Source organism: Tachypleus tridentatus, chromosome 6 (assembly GCF_004210375.1).
Source record: "Tachypleus tridentatus isolate NWPU-2018 chromosome 6, ASM421037v1, whole genome shotgun sequence".
Classification (NCBI taxonomy): domain Eukaryota; kingdom Metazoa; phylum Arthropoda; class Merostomata; order Xiphosura; family Limulidae; genus Tachypleus; species Tachypleus tridentatus.
Window position 1 is genome coordinate 111,757,187 of NC_134830.1, and position 12,078 is coordinate 111,769,264.

Here is a 12,078-nt window from a genome sequence, read left to right on the forward strand (position 1 = left end):
TACATTTCAAACTATTTTATTTCACATTTTTAAAAACATAACAAATATAAACAAAAAGTTAGTTTCATGCTGAGTAATGAGAGTGTGAGAAACTTTAAAAAGCCAGGTAGTAGATTTAATACATCAAAAATTTTGGAACAAGACTTGCTACAGCAACTTAAGCAATTTTGTGGTTAATTGGTCCTCAGCTTAATGGCGCTCCACTGTACTTGGAACTATTTTCACAAGCTCACAAGTTTTACTCTTATTCATAACTGGGACAAAAGACTTTTGAATATGATTAGGTGTAAGATCACTGACAAAGCTATTGATACCAAATTCAATTTGTGATGCTTTTTACATGTACATCTTTGTTAGCTCCTTTATTTAAGAATTCTGCTTTACCATATAAAGGAAAACTGCCTGTTGAACTATGGCAAAGTTGGCAATTTTGTATACTTTCAAATTTAAGAAATGTATACACTTTTAAAGGTTCAAAAAATTTGGTAGACATCTTTATTAAAATATTTACTGTTTTTCTCATGATAACAGTTTCTGTAACTTTGGATAGTTGAAGTGGTAAATCAGAATAAGAATCTTGTATAGTTTCTTCTGTAGTCAACTTTTCAAGTAAATTTGGTGTTAAACATCTTTCTGAGGTACAAACGCAGGGTTTCAAAATACTATGGTCAAAATGTCTGAATGTTCACTGAAACATGCTTCTTTTATTGAATTTTTCTGGATAATGTAGATAATAATGTAAATTCTTTGTATTGAGTGTTAAAATTATTTTGCCCCATGGATATTTCAGGGTTTTGTTTGTAGCTTTTCACTGCTTAAATAACTTATACACAATCTCAGTGGTATACCCTTAATTACTCTTGACTATTTGACTTTAAAACTTCTTGCTGCTAATATATCTAAGCTTAAGAAATAGAGTATTCATAATGTGATACATTATGGGTGTTATTTAAATTGCTTAACCTACAGTACAATAGAACATTAAGTTAGCATATCTGAATTATTCCACTAACATATTCCATAACATATGTTAACATAATTACTCTAACATATTGTAAAATAACTCTCTTTAATTACTCTTGTACAATGTACTTGACAGTAAGTTAATTAACTGTAATTAGTCTACCATAACACAGTTTAACCAAATGTTTGCTGAATGAGTTTATGCAAGATATTTAAGTATACCTGAATTACACCACCATACTGGATCTTAGATCCAACAAGTTTCTTATTTTCTGATTCATTTTGCTTTTTCTCCAGTTCTGCTGCATGCTAAATAACAGTGTAACAAACAATGTTTTCAACTGTATCAAGAACGTTTCTAACTATTTCAGAGGCTAAATAAAGATACTAAATAGAATACAAGTTATGTGAAGTGCCTTGATGCTATAAATGGCTGTCAAAAGCAATGAGGGAAAAAACTTGAAAGATAAAAAGCAGAAGTGTTTCAAAATAATGCATCATAAATGTGATATCTCTTTACAGAAACAGAAACTTAATTTCATTCTAATCATTTATTATATATATAATCAACAGACTTTTATATTAAAGATATTTTATCTCACTGATAAAAGACTACAATACAATGGATTGAAATAGCATAAAAAATGTGTATTGTAGATCTTGCCACATACAAGTTCAAATTAAATAAATCCTTAGAAAAAGACAGAATTAAATTACTGGTACATTATTTGTCATATACAAGACATGAATACACTTTAAATTACAATATTTGGATAAGACTTAAGAGAATACTTGTAACATCCTGAGCAACCTTCTGAGATGCACCCATGCTATTTTGAGTTGAATGAGGAACTAGTAATATAAATACCATGGAAGATTTAAGAAAATCAGTTTAAAGCAATGATAAAATGGGTCTACCTATGTCTTAAACTAATTAGATACTATTTTGAACTGTGTCAGTGGTCAACAAGAAAAGCTAGCCCTTGACATGAGAGAATAACAGCAATATAGTATTGACTAATTTTGACCTTTTTTTAAAATAAAAAAGTTCAAGGCTTATTTGAATAAAATACTGAATATTCAATAAGTACCATCATATATGCTATCAGCTGCTTGTTTAAGAATATACATTTTTAGCTAATAAGCAACATCAGAGTGTTTTGTTATAGTCATTACAATATGTTCATATCACTGTTTTTCAAGACAAACACATTAACAAATTATTTGGTTAAGTTGATATGCAAAATGTCATACTGCTATTATCTAACTAATTCCTTACATGGAGCTTTTTCAACAGGACTGCATCAGTGGCTGATGTGGTACTCTGTTTAGCTGCTTTCCAAAACTGTTTCTGAGCAGAATAGCGATTCATAGGGCACATCTTAAACAAACAATCTGAAGCAAACAATCAAATGACAATATTGAAGAACAAGAATTCAGAAATGAACAATAAACTTTTGTAAATGTATACAAAAATCAGACCTGTAACAGGCTTAACCCCTCAACCAGGGATATTTCCAGTGGTTAAATTCTCACTCAATAGGTAACTATTTTAACCAAATACTGTCAAATTTGTTATAGTTAATCAGCTTCCGCATATTGTATTTCTCTTGGGGAAGACGAGTTAACTCCTCCTGATGTCATTTAAACATTTCTGAAAGGGGGAGTTTTATCTCGTCTGAGCAATTATTTCTTCTTTTATAGCTATTCTATATTGTTTACTTGATGTTTTGGTTATATGTCTATGTACTGGTGGTGTAATTTAGTAATTTTTTACCTCCAAAGTAATGACAAACAGATGTTTTTAGGCAACAGCTGCATCAATTTTGACTGAAATTTTATCTAGTGATGATTCATTGTTATAATCAGATTCTAAAGTTGATACCAAGTCTGCATTTGACTATTTTCACTTTCTAGACTAACAACATCAGTTTGATGACCTTATTTCAGTGGTAAAGAACTGCTAAATTACACCATTAGTACCATCCCAGCCATATAAACAAAACATCTGGTAAACAACATAGAATAGCTATAAAAGAAGACATAATTGTTGAGACAAGATAAAACAGCCTCCCCATTTCAGAAATGGTCAAATGACATCAGGCCAAGTTAACTTATCTTCCCCAGGAGAAATGCAACAAATGGAAGCCAAATAAACTTGTCTTCCCCAGTTAAATGGTTAAAATGACAAATATATCAAAAGTAAAAATATTAAATTGCAATAAAAAGTACATAATGAAGACAGATACACAGAAATAAATAATAAATTGATGCACATGGAACAAAAGTTTATTAAAAACTGTTTTCCACTTTAAATATTTTAAATTTTGAAAAAAAATAAAATTTTACAAAACTTAGACATGGAACATAGCTGTGTTGATGATTTATGGAATGGCACAAAATTATGCATTCAATATACAAACACAAGGCATCTAAATACATTTTTCACATACATTTCATCAATCATAATTTTCTCCACTATTTTTTAATGTAAACAATTTAATGTGCAAAACAGTTTTAAATAAACTGTTGTCTTACATATAAATATTTATTTATGGATCTGACAATTTCAAATGTTAATATTTCAACAAGGTGATTAATTATTTAATCAAGATAATCAATTATCTTTGGTAATCAAGTAATGAAAATTATGATTAGGTTGATTAATGCCACAAAAATGATCAACTTTTATATTTGATTATTTAAACTACCCAATAATACTGTTTCTTACAAATATAATAAAAGTATATAAAAAAAGTATTTATCAACTATTGTTTGAAATCAAAATTTCCTATTAACTGTTCAGATTCTAGTACTAATAGTTCATGTTTGTTTAAAAATGAAAAATGTCCATTTAGAAAATAAGTAAATTACACTATGTAACAACATTTTTACTTTTTCTTGTTCCTGGGCAGAAACTGTTATTTCCCAATTGCTTATGCCTGAAGCAAATGGATAAGACCCTATTTTTCTCTTCAAACTTTGCTTTTGTGACCTGGGTAATGAAATTTTAAAATTTACCTATTTTCCAGAACATTCCAGGTAGATTCAGTGCTGAGTAGCTGACAGAGAATTTTCTCAACCTTACAAGAAGTTTCAAGTACTTTCTGGAATGTTGTAGAACATACGAGAATTTTCAAGAACCTTTTAGAATTTTCCAGAACTTTCCATAGTAATATATATAAAAGCTCACCACTCACCACTTCAGTTCAGTCTTAGCTGTCTAAGTGAAACTTTGTAGAATGGACAACAACTGCCTGTTGTGGAGACACAAGTGTAGAGGAAAATGTTTTGAAATGCAGAAGACTTTCAAAACATTGTCCTCTACACTTGTGTCTTCACAACAGATAGTTGCCATTCATTCTACAGTTTCATCATGAATATTCTACCTAAACAATCTATCAAAGAATACATAGACCTATCTGATTTTATCAGAGATGGCATCAAGAAGCTGCAAGCATTCTCCAGACACATTCTGCTACACACATAGCCAATTTATCAAGACAATAGTGAAAAAGTACTCTGTGATAGCATCTGATGAAATGTTTTAAGCCTACAAGGCATATTTTGGCATGCCTGTCGGGGATCAGGACAAACCCTGGGCACCTCATTTTACTTGGTTTCTGAAAGTCCATATCCTTGATGTTCATCTTGATAAATTTAAGGAGAACATGGGAGCATACTTAGAGGAGTAAGGTGAGTGCTTCCACCAAGATGTACTGGACTTTGAATGCAGCTACCAAGAAGCGTATAAAAAAAACATGATTGGAGACTATATTTGGGGCTGATACATGAAAGTGATTTACATTACAGTTGCAAATCTCAAAAAACTACTCACTTCTAAACATTTTTGTATAACTTTAGTATAAATACATGTACATCTTGATTCATATGTTGTTTTATTCAGACCTTGTGTAAATGAAAATGTGCAAATTTGCCCATTTTTACATAGAAAACAGGTTAATTTCTAAATTTCATTATCTAGGTCATAAAAGCAAAGTTTGAAGGGAATAATGGTCATTTTCTGTACTTTTACAACACAAGCAATTAAAAAATAACATACTATTCAGGATCAAAATTTGTGCTACATAGTGTTATTTGTCAAATTTCCAGCAGAAATAATCTATAGTTTTTTTTGTCTCTGAAATGTTGTTTGTTAACTGTTAAATTAACTTATTTTTCATACTGTTGATTACTGGTCAAGTCTATATAATGCATCATACTGAGTAAGTTTATGTTTATTCAGTGTAAAGAACTGAGAAAAAAAAACAAGCTCATTAATTAATTTAATATTTAAAATACATACAGGAACTCTACAGTAATTAATGGGATTAAATGCAATAGTTAAAGTACATTTAAAACTTTTTATACTTGGGTCATATGTCATAAGAGATCATATATCCAACAAAGTGATAGACCAAAAAGCAACTTAATACAGAAGTTTAGGAAAATGTGTTTAACAAGCAAATGGAATCCATGTGGACCTCAACTGGTAATTTTAATATTAACTTCATGCTGAAGTTAGTGTATACAAGTTTTCAGTAGTTAGAAGGTTTGTGACAGAATTAAATTACTCAACATACAGAACATTGGGACATATTTAGATTTCATGTACCAACTAAAAACACTTCTATCTTTAAATAGACTATATAAACATGCACTTAGAGTATCTTTAATACATGACTCACCTCGAAATTTTTTGGGAGGATTTTCTAAATCCCCACCATTAGGGTTCACAACACATCTATCATCAACTAGTCTAAGAAAAAGAGAAAAAAAATGCAACCAAACTAATACAATCACATTGTTTCAATTTACCACTTGTTTTTAAACCAATTTATTGAAATTTTGATTGAAAATCTTTACCTTATTACTGGATGAACTTTAAACAAGCATATAAAAAACTGTTCAATCTCTGAACCTTCAGATAATGTGGCTAGTATAAACATTGTCCAGTATTTTGTACTATTGTTTAGTGAGAAACATACGAACCTACAATAATAAAACAGTTTAATGTGATAGGTATTCAAACATTTTTGAAGGCTAAAGTACACACTGAAATGTTGTGACAAAGCAATTCCAGCTGAGTAGATCAAAGATAAATAATAAAATTGAAATCTGTTTGAATAACCTTCTGATTTTTTCCTACAGTATTGATGGAATAAATTTATTACAAATATCTGATGTATGGAGCTTTATCAACTATTTTTCTGTTAGGTATATGATTTTTAATTTAAGGTAGGGCAGATTTACAAAGAAGTCTATGCATGTTAAAATTACCTAAACAAATTGTCACTTTTATTTAATTTTGAGTTTATCCATTTAAATATTCAAAATATGTCAAATAGTTTTGCATATTTCTTTCTTTTATTATTACCAAGTTTTGAAAAATGTGTTTTGATGAAACACTAAAATAAACAAATCATAATGAACTAATACAACACCAAATTTTATGAAAGTAAACTATTTTAAACTGAAGAAAATAATAAAAAGGAGAAGGCCCAATATTTCTCTCTTTAATCTAATTATGATGAGAGCAAACTTTTTATTATTTATCTTTAGTTTTATAGTTGTTAACCAATAGATTGTGTACATATATCTAATCTCCAATTCCTCTTCTTTGTTGGGAAACACATGTATAAGCATGGCAATACTTTACTCTCAAAAATCAATATTTACCACAAAAATTTTAAACTTTTAGAGACACTTACCCTAAAGTGCTTAAAAAGCCTGTAACACTTCCTTCAGCATACATAGATACAGTATCTCCTATGTACAGAAATTTTGCTTGGCCAACTTCTGTCATTTTGGTTTCAAGTTTTCTCTCTCAGGCTGAGGTAAGTGTTCAACTTTGAAGTCATTAAATTAGATAAGTTTCCAAGTCACTTTTAACTGTTGTAAGATGTTTCTTTCTATAATATTCAGATACTAAAAATACAAAAAACAAGAAAATAATGCAAGTCTTCACTGATGAGGAAGTAACCATTGGTGTAGTAGTAATTGTTATTATTAATGTAAAATAGGAAGATAGAAACTTTGCAAGAATAAAACTAACTATATCTCTTTTCCCTCAGTTGCTTATCTACAACATCCATAACTTTAATAAACTCAGAGCTTTAGAAGGACAAACATGTTTACCTTTCTTCTCCCAAAGCTATCCTTAAACTGAACACTCAATGTAGAAGTTCAAAACAAACTCACCATCTAGAATTTGGTTACACATTCTACTCCCCCTTCCATTAAGAACAAAAATGTTTACTCCACTGAAAACTGCTATTTTATAAACTATCCATTAAGCTCATACATATTAAAATAAAACCATTTTTGTACACAATATTTTAAACCCCTGTCGCTATGCAATTATTATACAATATAGCCTACATTACAGTAAAATACACATTAAACTAATTTAAAGCTATACAAATTAAAAATTATAATAACAAATAAAACTGTAAAAATGTCTAGACTTTATTTATAACTTCTGAAAGTAACAACTGGCACAATAGTATGATGAAGACTTAATTATCAGATTAACAATCAGCCCAAAACAAGTTACACTTACTTCAGCTTTCAATTTTATCACCTGATAAAAGTGACAAATAAATGTCGGGTCAAGGGCCGATATTTAGGTCATACTGTAACTTCTAAGTTGTAAGACAACCAGTAGTAATGTTTAGAACTAGCAATAGCATAAGTAAATAGTACTAACAGTGCTATTACACTTCAAACTACAGAACTAGTATTAATATTATTGTTGCTAACATTAGCTTAGTCCAACTTCCACTGTCTAATAGTAGTTCGTACTTGTCGCATTGAATATTTTTACATATATGTATTGGGATTTTATTCGTGCTATTATAAAGTTTAAAAGCACGCATTAATATGATGCTTATGCAACAACAGGATATACTTCCTCATGATGAAACAGGCAATACAAACTTAAATAGCTTACGCTTAAAAACATGTTGAAATATAATCGAGTGTAAATTTGCTCGTCTCAAGTCTCGTACATCGTCCGATTTTACAACCTGTTGACACAATGATACTTACACGCATGTACCAACTGCTCATCTTCCTCTCTTCGTGACTCAAAGCTGGTACTTTTCTTTTTGTCTCTGAGGTACTTATAATAATAATAATAGCTTTTGTTGTCACCTTTACAAATTAAGGATAGTTTTAATAGAGACGTTATATATATGAGCTAGAATTCAAAGTTTCACTTCAATATGGATATGTATAATAAAGCTCAAAACATTTCTCTTTTCCCTAAATTATGACAAAATAAACTAATTATCGTTATTTGACTGAGTTAGTTATTTGAAGAGACCTCAGGCAATGAAGGAAAAGAAAAACAATCCATGTTTTATGTGTGTGTAAATGCACATTATTCTATTTGTTTGTTGTTTTTAGGGCAAAGTCACATTGTGCTATCTGCTGAGTCCACCTCAGGTTATTGTTGACTTAAATTTCTTAGTATAATCTTAATCAGTGCAACTCTTATTGTTTTAAAATCAAATGCCTTGCCTGATAGCTTATAAAAGTTGCATTGATTAAGATTATACTAAGAAATTTAAGTTAACAATAGCCTTCCCCATTATGCCGTTTATAGTTTTCCCAAAATAATTTCTCAGTGTGCTAAGAATAAATATCATTCCCTGATGTTAATTTCACATCCTGTAGAAACAGAAAAGATAAAAATTTTGTTTCCATTTTCCATAAATCGTGTAGTATTTTGTGATATGCGTGCTTATTGTATGTCTTCTGCCTGCTTTAATAACATGAAAATTTTTAACGTTTTATGCTTATTAAAAAAAAGACACATTATCCAGAAAATGCTTAAGATTATTTAGTTCTAGTTCCTTTATTTATTTGTTTTCTATAGTAATTGATGGACGTCTCATCTGTCCGATAGGATTTAACATTAAATAGGGATCATGATGAAATAATTGTTTGTTTTGTTTTGTTTTAATTTCGCGCAAAGCTACTCGAGGACTATCTGCGCTAGCCGTTCCTAATTTAGCAGTGTAAGACTAGAGGTAAGGCAGCGAGTCATCACTATCCACCGCCAACTCTTGGGCTACTCTTTTACCAACGAATAGTGGGATTGACCGTCACATTATAACGCCCCCACGGCTAAAAGGGCGAGCATGCTTGGTGCGACGGGGATGCGAACCCGCGACCCTCAGATTACGAGTCGCACGCCTTAAACCACCTTGCCATGCCGAGCCTATGATGAAATAAAATGGCGGCCGTAAAATTGCCGGTTTAAAATCAGCTTTAGAAAATCTGAATATTAACAATGACTAATACACAGTAGTTGCTCAGCAAAACTAAAGCTTACTTACTTATAAAGTTGTCTGAATTGCTGTATTCGTGTTTAGGTAATGAATTAAAATTTCACTGAATTAAACTTTGTAGAAAGTATTGCAACTGCCTGTTGTGAAGACACAATTGTAGACGATGACGTTTCGAAAGTCTTCCGCCTTTCGTCTTCAAATCAGTCAACCTATCAAAGAATAAAATTTCACACGAATTTTCAATTAAATAAGCAAGTAAATGAAGTTTTAAGACAAGCGGTATGTCTGCAGACTTACAACACTAGAAGCAGGGTTTCTGTACCCGTCGTGGACAGAGCACTGTCAGCTCATTATGTAGCTTTGTGCTTAATTACAAACAGACTTTATAAAATTTAAAAATATTATACTATGTTTGTATAATAAGATTCAGTGTCTTATTATATACTGGTCAACCCGACTTCTAAGTAATACTAAATGAATCGTCTTAATCCTGAGATTCATACAAAGGTAAAGTTTTCACCATATCCCTTGAGGAACTCGAAGATTTCCCGAAATCCCATCCTCCAAAACTGCTGGACTCGCCGATTTTTATATGGTGCCAGACTCATCGTCTCGGCCCTGAGATTTGTACACAGGTAAAACTTTTCACACTACCCCTTAAAGATGCAAGATATTTTGTGAAAACACTTTTACTGGGATTCTCCAAAAACAGACCCCAAGTGTATCATTCATATACATTAAACCATTTAAATAACCTAGCCTACTAATCACTGCTCAGTACCTGGTTAAAGAAATTAAATATGCATTACAGCGGCCCTGTAAATGTGAGGCATGGGTCCATGGGCTCGTTAGTATTGCAATGATACATAGCACTCGGAGTAAAACATTGACAATGTAATGTCCTATGCTGGTTGACTATGACGTTGACTATAATGCTGTGAGAGAATAAAGATCACAAGGTGACTCTGTCAACTGGACAAATTAAGCGAGTTTACCTGTTATTTAATCATTGTGTATTTAACTATTTTGAATAAGGGAAAGAATTTACCTGTTGAATTCACATGTGCCTTCTTTGGCCAGTTTCTACTAGGAGATCTTCAAGTGAAGCGTTTTAACAATAGTATCGTGTTCTAGTTCTAAAGAGATTATTCCTGAAGGAAAGAAACGTGTAGAACTACACACATCTCAATAGAATAGACTTCATTACATCTGCAGAGTGTGGCGATTTCTTTGTTGTAATAAACATTTTGTTCGTTTATTCAAATCTGTGTATACTGGATATTTTACAGTTAAAAAAAGACTCACTCAGGTTATTAACTACAGAACAATCCTTTTATTTCTTGATTGAAACTAATGTTACTTGAAGGCTTGTCTATTTCATATTTGTTGGGAAATCTGTTTTACCTAAAAATACCACACTTTCTGTGTGAGAAATTGAGGATCTCTTAAAGATCAAAGCTTAAAATTGAATATAATCATGGTTAAGATTATTTTCTCTCTCAGATTTTGCAGAGGTGATTGTCCATAAAAGATGTGACATCCATAGTTACAAATGTTCAAATATCATAAAGATAAAGGAAGAGGAATAATATTTCCTGATGACGAGAAACCAATTTGAAGTAAAATTATATGTCAAGACGGCTGGTATGGGGATTAAAACTTTTAATAAAATAATGTAGAGAACCCATACCAGCCATCTTGAAATGCAGGAATAATATTTCTAAATACTCTGGCCTATGCTAGAGGTCCCTTAAGGACCCTGAATTGTAGTAAAATAATATAATCTGCTTTATTATGTGACTGATTGTTTTTTCCACTGACACTCTAGGTACTAAATAGTTTTATGTTTTAACCGGTCTTAAACTTTATGCTTTGCGTTCTTAAACTTTGTTTATCATTTTAAGAATGAAAAGTATGGAAAATACAATTAAACAGTTTAGTAGAATATATAAATATAATATAGTTTTATATCGATTTTTAGAAACTATGAAAATTAATTTCAGTTTAAAGAAGAGGAAACAAGAAGAATAGGGGATTATAATACAAATAGTTGTTGCTATTTTTTAGAATTTTCATACAAATCTATACAAGAACTATATGCATATGACAATCGCTAACTTTAAACTAATAACTTAAAAGGTTTTTTTTCTTATAACAAAGCCACAAAGATAGCCCACTAAGGGCTATCTGCTCAGCCCACCGCGGGGAATCAAACCCCTGATTTTAGCGTTGTAAATCCGGAGACATACCGCTGTACTAGCGGGGGGCTAAGTTAAAAGGAAGATAGCTGGTCAACAGCACTTACTGTCATATCATTGGTTATTTTAGTCTGATTAAATTATGGGATTTAACCATCACTCTTACATCACATGCATAGCCCTAAAGTTTGGAGCATATTTTGATAGCAAGAAGTTGTATGATCGTTGTTAAACATAAAATTACACAATTGGTTACTGTGTTCTACTCACCACCGGTATTAAAACCAGATTTTTAGCATTACGAGCCTGCAAGGTTACTGCTGAACCACTGAAAGTTTGGGTACGACAAAGAGAACTGGACCTCAGATCCAGGCTATATTTCTGTACTGAATGATGTTTTTGAGTAAAAAAACAAACAAACCGGAAATTATTTATTGTTTAACTACATGTACTTGAGTGAAAAATTCGAAATTTGAAAATGTCAAAATTTTATTGGTAATAACCTGTACAAAAACTAAATGCAATCACGGGTGATAATGTTTTAGCTCTTTGTATTTAAATTAGACGTCTTAAACAACTTTTGAAAACCTAAAAACAGAGCTTAGTCAGTTGTGACCATA

General features: G+C 31.0%; 1 protein-coding gene across 9 annotated transcripts in view; it reads right to left on the bottom strand.

Moving 5' to 3' along the window:
• Itpr (Inositol 1,4,5,-trisphosphate receptor) overlaps positions 1 to 8,124 on the bottom strand; it is a 123,351-nt gene extending 115,227 nt beyond the window's left edge. For 2 of the 9 annotated variants that reach the window (XM_076506981.1, XM_076506975.1), the window contains exons 1-5: positions 7,526 to 7,873; positions 6,675 to 6,891; positions 5,652 to 5,722; positions 2,243 to 2,358; positions 1,186 to 1,272 (exon numbers count right to left, since the gene is read on the bottom strand). In XM_076506981.1, coding sequence (XP_076363096.1) covers positions 1,186 to 1,272; positions 2,243 to 2,358; positions 5,652 to 5,722; positions 6,675 to 6,769 — 369 coding nt within the window. In that variant the 5' untranslated portion in view covers positions 6,770 to 6,891; positions 7,526 to 7,873. The other 7 variants (XM_076506977.1, XM_076506976.1, XM_076506980.1 and 4 more) reach the window with 7 other exon arrangements.
• Positions 8,125 to 12,078: the final 3,954 nt, after the last annotated feature.